Consider the following 12462-nt stretch of genomic DNA (forward strand, 5'->3'; position numbering starts at 1 on the left):
AGCTCGATTGCTGGAAAGAAAAGAGGGGGCAGATGCAGGGGCAGAAAACAAAAGTGAAATTGACAACAAGGGCAACATGGAAAGGGCTGTGCTTTCGGCGCGAGATCATTCAAAGTCAGGTGGCGGCTTCACTTTCGTTTTCATCTCAACCTATTACAAAATAACCAATACCAATTCACATGCACATGCGAGTGTGAGTAACGCGTACTTGTATTTAGTATTTACTGTTTGATTTGCATAGTGGAACGCTGGGCTGGAGCTGGAAGAAACTTGTTTATCATTCTGCTTTTGTTGTTTTTAGTGTTTTTGGCTTTAACACGCGCGACAAAAATGTTTCTGCATTTAAAAATGTGACTAGTAGATTTCCATAAGTTGTATTTCTTGATTTCTGCCCAATATATGCTACATATGAATGTATTTACGTATGTATGTATGTTCGAGGTGTGCGGTGTGATCATCGCTTCATTAGCAAGTTAATTTTATTAACGATGCTTTTGTTGTTTTGAGACCCAAACAAAATTTGGTCTCGGCTTTTGAATTCGTTGTGCAGCAGAAAGGCTGTACATACATACATGGTATATTATATCAATGCCTTATGTAACAGATTAAAGTTTAATGTGTTTGCTGATTAATAAAAATAAAGCCGCCATGCGGTTTCTTATTTTGTATAAACACTATATACATATGTATGTATGTACATATGTATGGATGAAGACGAATATGAGACACCTGCAACGCTTTATCCAATTACTCTCAAACTGTGGTGGTTCTTTCATCAGAACAACACTCAGAATGTTTACTGTCCTGTTTTACGCCGAAACAACAGCAAATCTGGGTTAAGAACTCTTTTTCTGAATACGATTCCCACTCAATGTTAAACAGTTAACCCAATATTTACCCTGCTTTCGGGGCGACAAAATGTTTATTGACATTTCACTGACATTTTAATGCTTGTGTACAAAATGAACAGAGTCATCCCAAAGCAGCAGCCGTGGCATACCGCAAAGAGCCATAAAAAGGTTGCCAAAAAAGGCCAAGCCATCAAAATTGCAAACCCCCTTGGGGGTAAGAAGTCGAAATCAACTGCAGGTGCAACCAAATTTGCTGTTGACGGTTGATTAAATGCATACCCGTATTTGTTTAAACGCAAGTCAAACTGCAAATTTATTCACAGTTTCCTTAACTTTTTTTTGATTTCTGCCAGAACTGAACATTCACAAAGACAACTGAGGGAAAAAGGAGCGAAAAAGCCACCTGCGAACAGGTGTAGGAAACCCCCAGCAATCAATCCACCGGGTGAAAGGTAGACTCCCTGCTATCGACATATTGTGGTGTATCTATTTATCGTTTAAATTATCCCAAAATTTTGTCTTGACATTTTCTGTTTTATTCGCAGATTTCTACTAAAAAACCAACAGATTCGAAGACAACTAAAAGCGGGAGCTTCATGGCAGAGATAATGTTGACAATCTGTAGATCTCGGCGACTTTTTTGTTAGCTGCACGGAAGTCTGGTACGTGTTTTTATTTTTATTTGGGCTTTATTACTAAGCGCATCCGTTTCGTTTCTTTTTGTTTTCGTGACAATTCACAACAGTTTAAGTTTAATTTTGAGTTTTTAATTTTGAACACGCATTTATTGTGGCTGTTCTTTTAATCAGAAGAGACCTTCGGGAAGTTCCGGCTTGTAAGAGACGGCACGAAAGAAATCTCACGGCTCGAAAATGCCGTCGACGCCATCGAGATAAATTAGCATGGGGTGAATCAGCCGGAGTTTGGGTATCTTTTTCGGTCTTTTTCTGCTGCTCTTAATGAAAACACAAAATATGAGCACAGATAACATGACAACGACATCAGCAGCAGCAGCAACAATAGCATCAGATTCCAATGAATATGACTTAAATATATGTATATTAAAGCAGGGCTTAGATAGTTAGATACCCTTACAGATTTATGGGTTTATGTGCCAGTTTTATATAAAGTATATTTGGATCAAATAGTAAATTATAGTGATGAGCTGCAGGCGGCTACGGATAGCCGTAATACCCTGTGCAAGGGTATTTATAAAAAGCCATATGTAAAACCCACTCACCTTGTGCGCTGACACTGCAGAAGACGAGGCAGAGGCATAGCCAGATGATGGTGCCGCCGGGGAAGTAGTAGAAGAAGCTGTGGCAGAGGGGCGCCGACGCTGACAACGTCGGTCGCTTCACTTTGCCAGACATGGTTGTTTCTTCCAACTCAAAAATGTATCCAAAATGTTGTTGCTTTATTTGTAATTTGCAAATATTTTGGTTGTTGTTACTTTTTGTTCAACTTTTTTATAAGCGCTTTTGTAAATTATCGTTAAATTATCTGTTGTTCGGTATTTGCATTTTGTTATTGTATATTTTTTAATTGATGGCTCCAAAGGCGAATTTAGTCAAGAGCGAGAAATTGTTTTTGGTAGGCTGTCGGACGGGTTTTCTGGAATCAATTCGCGAGCGTTGTGTTTTGGGGGGTTTAACCGTTAAGTTATAATTAATAATGAATGTGATTTGTTTGTGGATCTTAATGAAAGGGTTCAAGGCTGCTTTGCTTCGTCTACTCTGTACATAACTAGAATTGTGTGTGAGTAGGCTAAGTTCTGCACATATATGGCGGGGCCTAATGATGCTCCAATGTCAATGGACTCGTTCAAATACTAGATATTGTAAATGGTATGGGAAATTTAATTGGTCGCAATTATGAAATACTGAAGGAAAGATTCTCTAGATTCCGAAGTTATTGCTTTGGGAAAGATTCAGCTGAGAGAAAGAACTTTGGAAGAGAAAAGACTTCTTTTGAGTTTGAGTGAATTAACATTCGATTCGGATACCTCTTTGATTAATTTCTACTTATCCAAATTAGCCATTCTTTTTTTTTTAATTTATTCTCCATCTTCAAATAGATTTAAGATTGGTGTACTTTTTAATGGAATTTATTTTGCGTTGCTTTTGGCACCGTTTCTTTTTCTTTCTTTTTTGTTGTTGTTTTGTATTCACTCTTTCAGCAGCACGCGAACTTGCAAAATAATCCCAATAAATTTTCACTTGTTGCTCTCGAGCACTCTGTCAAAAAAATAATGGCAGCATTCACCTTGAATCTGTCTTTGCTATATAAACACGAGCCACATAATATATGTATCTTTGCTGGAGTTGGAGGTTCGTTTTGTTTTGTTTTTTTTGTGTTTGTTTGTTGGTTAGCTTGCAATTATTTATGTGATTTTTCGTTTCGTTTCTTTGATTTGTTTGTTTGTGCGGCTGTCACTGGTATTTTTCTCTTCTGCTGTTTGGCCTTTTACCTCTAGAAACTATCGCCTTTTATCAGCCAATGACCTTGGCTTGGCTAATTATACAAATATTAATAACTTTTAATTAACGTGAGGGGCTTCTTTGCTCCATGCACAATTCTTATGCATTTTATGGCAGTTTCTACTTAATGTCGGAGGCCAGCATTATCGTACATTTAACACGAGAATCTCAATGCTATAACTACACATGTATGTTTGTGTGTATGTAGATGGATGGGTATTCCTATGGCTGTGGGTTGGTGAAACGAGTGCAGTGCACCCCCGGCACAGTGGGGCCACACAAGCGATAATCCATGCAAACTTTGTAAGCTATCAAAGCAAAGTGAAAATTTTCCACTACAGAAAAGGCGAGAGAGAGGGATCACCACTGGTTGGTGGTGGGGGCGGAGACGGAGACGCGGTCACTGTTTTATGACGCCCGAAACAACAACGGTAATGCAAAATTACGCGCTTTGCATACGTAAAAAAACAAACGAAAATCCCGTAACGTAATCGACGAACGAACCCGACGCACTTGCTGCGATCAGCGGCAGAGAGAGAGAGAGAGATAGAGCGACTGAGAGAGGGGAGGGAGAGGCACTTACAAATCACCGACTTGACGATATCGTTTTTTGGTGGCAATCGAACGACATTCACTTGGCCAAAACCAAAAAAGCAACCGGCGGCAGCAACCAAACTGTTTCGAATCAAACTGAAGAATGACTTGGTGGAAGCCGCACCAAAAGCCAGCCAAAGCCAGCAGAGCAAGAGCAGAGTGGCTAAAACACGTTTAAGCCAAGAAAAGTGCGGAGAGCGTGAGCGAGTACCACCAAGAGCCAGAGAGGGTAAACGTGAGCGCGTGGCAGTTACAGCTGTCGCGTCAATTTAGCCAAGAGGCTCCTGCTCCAAAGTTGAACACTTCACTCTTGCATTGCAGTGAAGCTCCAACTATCCTGTCCCACTTTATATTTCAGTTGTTTGAAATGATTTCTTATGAGTCCACTGCAAAAAGGAAAAAGCAAACTAATTATGAAAAAAATTAACAAACTATTAAGTTTCAATCAAGAAATGTAAGTTTAATTTTAATTTTGAAAATGAACTTGTGAACTTTCTCGTTTTGGTGCCATCTGCTGTGTAGAGAGTAATGCCGAGGGTTCGTGTCTTTGCTTCAAACTTTGTAAAATGTACATGACCATGCATGTAGAATGTAGTTACCATGTAGCAGAAATGTCGAATCATTCATTAAATTTTTTTTAGTTTAAATTAAACTGTTTTTTTAAAATAATGCAATGAAAATAAACGCAAAGCCTTTGAAGGAATTTTTTAAAGTATTTACTTGCTGTGCAGATTAAAATTATAAAGTTTGATGAAACTTTGTCTAGTTCTCAATTAATCTAACGCCACAGCTCGTCAACTGTGTTTGGTAGCGCATATTGGGCGGGGCGGCAGTTCAATTAGCCTAATTTCGCCCTTTCATGCATGCATATGCCCCTGTCCAAATTAGCCGGACAAAATCTCGGTTAAAGCAGATAAATTACAGAGCCAAAGAGCCACGAGATAAGAGTACGCGTAGAAGTGCGCCCTGATTGACCATAGATAGATGGATGGATGGTCTGCGAGGAAGGGCAATGGGCCATGCGGATGCGGATGCAGTTGCAGAAAAGTGGGGGAATACCTTAGGGGCGATTGCTGGGACCCTAGCTGCGTATGCGTGATATAAGCGCAACGTTCAGCAGGAAATATGCAAATGATGTGATGTCACAACGCCAACTTCGATGCGCCACTATGTAAGCGCCTCGAACTGGAATACGAAATAGCTGCATTGTCCACCTGTAGCCCAAAGCAATGCAGTAGTGGGTGTCAATGTCCAATGGCTGCTCAGGAAAGTGCGCTGCTGTCTATTCCGTGCCGACTGTTATTTCTGCCTTCTAGAAAACTCGAGCTCTTCCGTTTTGCTATTTTTTAATCTATTCGCTGCTGCAAGCATCTGCCACTGACAAGGCATCTTTTTCGCGCAATTTCACAATTGCCAAAGCAAAAGAAATGAGACAGAAATAAAAAAGAAACCTGCTCATGACATAATCCTGTCAGACTTCTATCTAGAAATATCCAAAAACTCCTTTATTTGAGTGCTGCTGGGGCCCATGGAATGCAAAGGAATGAGTGGATTATTTACGCACAATATTTTATGGTTGCCTTTGGCCTCATTCCATCCACATTTCACTCGTGTTCTTTTTTGGCACAGGAACGCTGGCATTTTACCCACTGACATACTGAAGCCACACAGTGAAGCCCTCAAGTGCAAAGCGCATTGGGTACTTCTTCCTGTGGAGAGCGAACCAGAGTTGAGTTTTCTTTTTGGCTTTCCGAACATTAGCTATTACCTTTATGATGCGTTTTAAGTCTACGTACAGCCAGATTTGATTGACCTTTTATGAAAGGGTTTATAAAGACCCAGGACCCAGGCCCTCAATTGGTAGATTTTTTTCTTTATTTATGTCTCTGCTATATGTTACTCCAACATTAATCTTCATGGTCAGCTTTAGCTTATGTTTTAAAACAATTAATTAATCAATGAGAGAGAGCTAAGGCAACTCTACTTTTTCCTAGGCCATGCCACCCATCAATCGTTTAGGCATTCATTTTTGTCTTTTTCATACAGATAAATATTTGAATTGCTATTGTAATACATAAGGCACTAAGTGAACCGATTTCTATTGTTCCCGGGATTCATGCATATTTGACCTGCCCATAAAACGTGATGCCGTCCGAAGCGCACATGTGGCGCACACAAATTCAAATGTCATAACTCAAGTGCTTGAGGAACGGTTGGAGAGCCAGAAAGAATAGACAGAACCCAGAGGAGGGCACAAACACGTACTAAGCACACAATTCAGACAGCGATTTGTCATTATTTTTGCATGCAACCGACCGGAAACGAAAACGAAAACTTAGCCGCACTCGGGGCTCAAGTTCTTTGATTGCAAGTAAAACTTGGATGTTGACGTACAACTTTGTGGGCAGCTGTGTCGAGGACCAAAGCAATTCTGACTTTTCATCGTTGCAGCTGTTGTGGCCCTATCACCAGCCCTATGCCGCTTCCTGTGCCCCGCTGATAAATGAACGACCAATGATTAGGCAGGGGATGGGCAGGGTGACCCATCAAAATTCGCCGCGTTTTTGTCGTTCTATTTTGACAACAATGTCAAGACCTATCTGCAACTTTCAGAGGAAATCCCTGGGATATGCATCCTATCCTAGCGCAGACTTCCCCATGCGGATGCTCTTTAATGGGATAATCTGTAAAGTTTCGAGCTCTATGACTCAATAGCGGACAACAAATTTATTCCTTGGTATTGCTTGCAAGAAAGTATCCACGAATGGCATCGATTGGCAGCTCTAGCTCCTATATTCGGTTGCTTATTTTGGGGCCAATTGAATAGATAGATATACAGTATTGATCACAACGAATTCGATTTATTTTGATTTAAGCCAACTTTGTTGGCTGTTGTTCCTTCAATTCTAGTGGGCATAAATCCCATGCCAATCGAGAATTTTCATCAGCTTCCAGTGATGGAATTGCTCCACTGACTGGAGCTAATTTGATTAAAAAGGGTTTGTGCCCCCCATTCTGACTGCCCTTCTGGCCCTTTATCCCGCACAACAGCAAACAAATAAAATCAGCGAATCGGAAAAAAAGATTTATTCTATCAGGACTCCAAAAGTTTCGCCATTTGGACGCCTTTCGCTATTGGGATAAAAAAAAAAAGTTGTGCCAAGTTCTGACCAATGGAGAGATGAAACCAAAAATTTCATTTGAAAGGGAAAATTAATTAAACAAGTGTCTGCCACTTTTGAGATCATTTCCTGTGGGTAGATCCAAAAATAATAATTTACTCGAATAAGTACTGGTTAAATAATACAAAAAACTGAATTTAGAATTAAAGTTTACGCAGAAATCTTTCACATTTGCAAGGCCATAAAATTGTGTCGTATCGTGAAGAGATATTTAAGGCACTTGACCTTTGGCGAAATAATAAAGAAGAAAGCTTACAAATTTTTGTGGCATCTTTATAGAAATTCCTTTGTCTGTAGGCAAATGCATAAATCGACTCGCCAATGGGACAATTCGAGCGAATGTCCTTTTTTTTTTTGCTGTTTGCTCAAGTGCCGTGGGGCAAGGCCAGTGCCTCATGCATGCTGTATGCTGGATGCTGGTTGAGCGGGATGAGTGCCACTCAGCTGGTGATGCGGGTTCAAAATCAAATCCAAACTAACACGCACCACTTATTTCCTTTCCTCTTTTTTGTATGCTCTCTAAAGTTGATGTATTCTTTGGGCGGAATCAGCGCCTTCACTTTGAGTGGGGCATTGTGAATGTGTGGGATTGAATGGAACCTGGTGACTTTACATATTTAATTGCGTAGTGGTCTACTCTGCCTTTTGATGGCATTTTTTGGGGCTTTAATTAGATGTCACACAAGGCGTATGCTTGATGTCACTCAACTGGCAGGTGCTGCTCCCTTTACCCTTACCCGCTTGGCTAATGATGAAGCCAGCTTCATATGGTGTCAGATATCGGAGGTTTTCCCTGGTTCCCCAGCAATTAGTCGTTGAGAAAGTCGTTGCTCCCCACCCTCGCATCTCTAAGCTCTAGTATTACACGCTGCCACTGAATGTGGGGCCGGCTCTTGTGGCTCTTGTGGCTTGTGGCGTTGTGGCCAACCGCCAGCTGTGATTGCTCCCGAAAGGGGCTTAAAGTCAAAAACAAGTCGATGTGGATGGAGAACCACTGCATGGCCTGCCACTAGACCATTGGGTATCAAGTTGTAAATGCCTAAAATATATTCGCAGAGCCAGATTCGGCCGGGCGGAGAAGTTTAAGTCAGATGAGACGACGGGGTCGAGTGGCCGATAATATACGAGTGGCGTTGTTCTTGGCAGGGATTAGGAGGTGGGTAGGAGGTCCCTGGCACGGTTGTATAATTTTAGCTAAATATAAATCAGCAGGTGGTGATTTTTGGCTACTGCTTCGCTTGCAGGGTGATAAAACAGGAACCGTAAAATTGTGCGGCATACGTTTAGGAAATATCTAAGCAGGATACCATGGCGGGGAAAATGTTTAATGCTAAATAATTTTTAAGGTCAAACTTGATTAGCTTTGTGCTTAGGTTTTTAGTATTTTAAAGCTTTTTAAGTCGTTGTCCCTGAAGGGATCGATCCTTTGCTAGCAACAATTTGCCACAGCTTTAAAGCCCCAATAGTGATTGTGCTTAGCATATTGGCATAAGAATATTTCCCATTACTCTGATCCAATTTGGGCATTTAAAATGCATAGCCAGCTGTCAGAGGCATCAAACCAGAAGGCGGTTCTCGTGTCCCAGACGATGCCGTCACCCACACAGTCAGGCGACAAACCGCCTACACAAGAAAGTAACAAGCGAGGGCTGCCGCTGGAGGCCGAGACATTTGATACACTTGTGGAAATATCTTTACAATGGCAGCTACATGAAATATTAATCTCGTCAGAAGTACATGACTATATCGACTTGGCTGTTGATGCTGATAAATGTAGAATATGCAGACTGACTTATTGGGTCGGAAAGACCTTCCACTCTCTGCCCTGCAAATGTGTATATGTATATGTATAGTGAAAACGAGAATACCCTTTGTAAAGGTATACAATTTACTCAAATTAGTCTGACTCACACACAGAGATTAAAAACGTGTGAGTGCGAGAAACAAAAGTGCCCTCCGGCCTATTGAGTGCCAATTTTTATGCGCCTAATGCGTGCGTGTGTGTGTGTGTGTGTGTGTGCATGTGTGCAGATTAGTCCTACTCAAAGCAATTTACGATTAGGCCACGACTCTTCGTCACGCCGTCTCCACGAATCATTGACTTCACCCTACCACACACTGCCCTCCCCTTTATCCTCGCACCACAAAATTGGAATGTTGTTAAGCTGCTGTGCTTTGCACCTTGAGGACTGTGCTTACATTTGTGTCTTTGTGTGCGTCTCAAATCGTTTTATTTATTTACCACGCCAACATTTCTCCATTAACCTCACCACCCTACGTTCTGCTCTACCCTCTCCTCCACATATGCACATACATACATATATATATATGTTTTATATGGCTTTAGCTAGGCATTATTATTGTTATTGCTTTTCATGTGTTTTTGTGTCTGTGTTTGTCTTTGCCTTTGCCTTTTCCTTTGTTTTTCTTAGTGTGCGTGTGTTCCGGGGTTGTTACATTTCTCATTATGGCCCCCAGTCTCACCTCTCTCCTCTCACTCCCATTCTCACTCTCTCCCTCAGCCCCAGCACCTTGTACGTGTTTGAATTTGTTTTTGTGGTTTTCAAGTGTCGCTACTAAAATTAATATTAACGATCGTTTAACTTAATTCACTTTCTTACGGCTACTTAATTGGCTGAACAAATAAAGTAAGCATAATCGAAGCGGATGAACCATTAAAGTTCGAGTAATCAAATTAAATACGGTTTCGGCTTTCGGTTTCCAAAGACAGAACTTTATGCCCCTTTTGCTTCTGTCTCTTCACTTAATCCTTATTCTAGTCATTCTGTTTTTAAGCACTCAGTGGATCGTTCTATCTAAAAGGCTTTCTAATAACTGTGAAAACCAAAGCAATCAAATTAATTGCTGTTTAATCTTTAGTTGATTCACTTTGAATTGCATTGCAATTTCTGCATACTAATTATGCCAAAAGTCCAACGTTTCACACCACAACCTCATGAATCATCCAACCGAATGTCCACTGAAGTCGTTGCCACTTCAACGGGCAGGGTTTTTGCTAATTAGACCAAAAATCAACGGTTATTTTGGACAAATAAATTTTCCGCCAGGCAAAATATAATAAAATTATCAAAATAATCGCATGAAGACCAAAAATAAACTTGATATTTGAGCCCACAAAAACGCGGCGCGCCTGAAAAAGACACAAAATGAAAGCTTAGCTGATGGGGATGATGGCTGGAGAAGGGCCTGCCCTAGGAACTGCAGAGGGAACGACAAACACTTTGGACAGTTAATAAAGCCGGGATAAGCACTCCTCGCCTTGACTTGATGACAACTTGACGTGGCCGCTCCGCCGAGTGGCATCATGCCCCATGCCCCATACCCCATACCCCATGATGGTTTATTAAAAGTGAGCAGCGAAAAAACGAAGAGAGAAATGTAACAACAAATATAAGACATTTATTTATATACATAGTACATATCTGTGGTTGGTTGCCATGGCAGAGATAAGACAAGAGACCTCTCATAATGGCCGGATGATGGGCAAGGACATGCAACGCAATCGCAGAACAGACACAGGCATAACCTTATCACGTAGCTGACAGATCAACGCACTCCCGACGCGTTCGACATTTTCATGGGTTAATTTAATTTCTGCATCTGTCTCGATGTATCCAAAACACCACCCACCCATCCGGCAAACAGCGCCGCGGCGTAAATGTGCGTCCGAGTTAAGCTTATTGATTTGATGTCACATTTCATTGGCCCTTAGGGGCCCAAAGAACTCCACAGAAGTCCCGGAAATTGATTCAGGAAACGTGAATGATTTTCAGAGGTGGATTTGTGGCTATTTATAGATGATGTCCAATGTTTGAATTTGCTGAACTTAAAGAGAGAAATGTAATAAATACAGTAAAGTTCCAGCTATTTTCCACCATATGTAGCTATGTAGATTGTAGAACGATGTAAAATCCTTAATCTGAATCTTTCTGCTTGAATCAACCTCTTTTGACTGAAACCCGAGTAACAGCCGACTTTTTGACATATTCCCAGAACTTTTTCCCATCCCAGATCCAATCGGTTTTTAATAGAAATGGCAGAGAGGCAAACGAATAAAAACCCGAGCAACGAACTTTGAGAAGGCCCAGCACTTTGTGGGGTCTGTTGTGATGCGAACTCTAGATTATGGCGACTCCACCTTTTGTGCTGGCGGCCAAACCAATTAATCTGCAGGCCTGTCCCATGCAGAACCGAAAAAAAAACCCCCACAGAGTTTCCCTTTTCTCTTTTTAGGTCGCGACCGGCCTGCTATACTTTGCGTTTATATGTATGACAAAAAGTTTTCGCATAAGGGGTGCGGTGCAGTGCTTAAAGTTGTCTACAAGCCGCTACCCAGCAGTTCCAAAAGATGGTCTCAGTAATTTAATTTCCCATAAATTGTCATGGCTTTTACATGGCAGAAACATCTTGTTGCGGTTCTAGTTATACCCACGCATCGCCTTTCAAGTGACAGCCGAGTGGGCCGGGTGGGCTGCCAGTGACAGAGGGAAAATAAAACATAAAAACTATTTCAACGCACAATTTACATTTATTGTTCAACTATTTTCTGGCACATACAAATATATATTTACAAAGTCACTGTGATTAGCTATAAATGGAACATCTAACATGGCGTATTACTATATAGAATTATAAAATAAAATTACAGACACATTTTAAAATATGTATGTCTCCGTGAAATGGTTTCGCTTAAAGCCGTGCACACGGCTGCAATACTTTAGTTTGGAACAGACACAGTTTACGTTTCGGGGCTCAACCCTATGACTAGACACATAGAAAACACATGCATACATCTACATATGTATAAACGTTGGTGTTTGGGTGGGAGGTATGTACAATTCGAGAAAGTTACCAACTTTGTTTTAGTGCAGGTTTTACCTAAAAGAGAGCCTATATTTTAATGGGAGAAGAGATGGGGAACTTCGGGCATCCCTGAAAAGTGTGCTATAAAAAACTAAAGAGAATTTAAAGCGAAATTAATCTCAGCTAAAATAAATATATATTTTTTCATTTATTGGTTAGCTTATTTTGTTCATCTGCTAATCGGATGGATGATTCAGATACTGCCTGACTTCCTGTAAACTCCCTTAAAACTAGCATTCGTGTCTGCACTGTGCTGCGGTTTCAATTCAATAGCGACTGCTGCTGCCTTGGTGGCTTTGTCCGCTGTGAATAGTCGTTCAGCGGCGAAAATTCATAGCCCGGCGTCACCTCGTTGTGAGTGGCGAGGTCTACGGATAAAATTGGGGCGCCATTGTGGCTCTGGGCCCCATTCGGCAGCGTCGTTATCGTTGTCTCCTGCAGCCGAGAACTGTCAAAGGGAGGGGAAAATTA

The 12462-nt window shown here is 41.2% G+C and overlaps 2 protein-coding genes and 1 long non-coding RNA gene across 6 annotated transcripts in view; 1 reads left to right on the plus strand and 2 right to left on the minus strand.

The window, feature by feature from the left end:
• The window catches only part of LOC111080472 (flocculation protein FLO11), a 37009-nt gene extending 32993 nt beyond the window's left edge, over positions 1-4016 (minus strand). The window contains exons 1-2 of the mRNA XM_022376107.2: positions 3915-4016; positions 2092-2465 (exon numbers count right to left, since the gene is read on the minus strand). Of these exons, the coding sequence (XP_022231799.2) occupies positions 2092-2224 (133 nt within the window). The 5' untranslated portion in view covers positions 2225-2465; positions 3915-4016. The remainder of the gene's footprint in view (positions 1-2091; positions 2466-3914) is intronic.
• LOC111080476 overlaps positions 1-12462 on the plus strand; it is a 15067-nt gene continuing 2605 nt past the window's right edge. Inside the window, exons 1-3 of one of the 3 annotated variants that reach the window (XR_002608507.2) lie at positions 1-193; positions 1205-1333; positions 1397-1513. This is a non-coding gene — a long non-coding RNA (uncharacterized LOC111080476). Of the gene's footprint in view, positions 194-252; positions 427-1204; positions 1334-1396; positions 1514-12462 lie in introns of those variants that run through there. The other 2 variants (XR_002608506.2, XR_002608508.2) reach the window with 2 other exon arrangements.
• The window catches only part of LOC111080475 (neuropeptide CCHamide-1 receptor), a 16725-nt gene continuing 15975 nt past the window's right edge, over positions 11713-12462 (minus strand). For both annotated transcript variants that reach the window (XM_041592786.1, XM_022376110.2), the window contains exon 9: positions 11713-12439. In XM_041592786.1, the coding sequence (XP_041448720.1) occupies positions 12253-12439 (187 nt within the window). In that variant the 3' untranslated portion in view covers positions 11713-12252. The remainder of the gene's footprint in view (positions 12440-12462) is intronic.

This window comes from Drosophila obscura, unplaced genomic scaffold, assembly GCF_018151105.1.
Source record: "Drosophila obscura isolate BZ-5 IFL unplaced genomic scaffold, ASM1815110v1 contig_186, whole genome shotgun sequence".
In the NCBI taxonomy this organism is placed as follows: Eukaryota; Metazoa; Arthropoda; class Insecta; order Diptera; family Drosophilidae; genus Drosophila; species Drosophila obscura.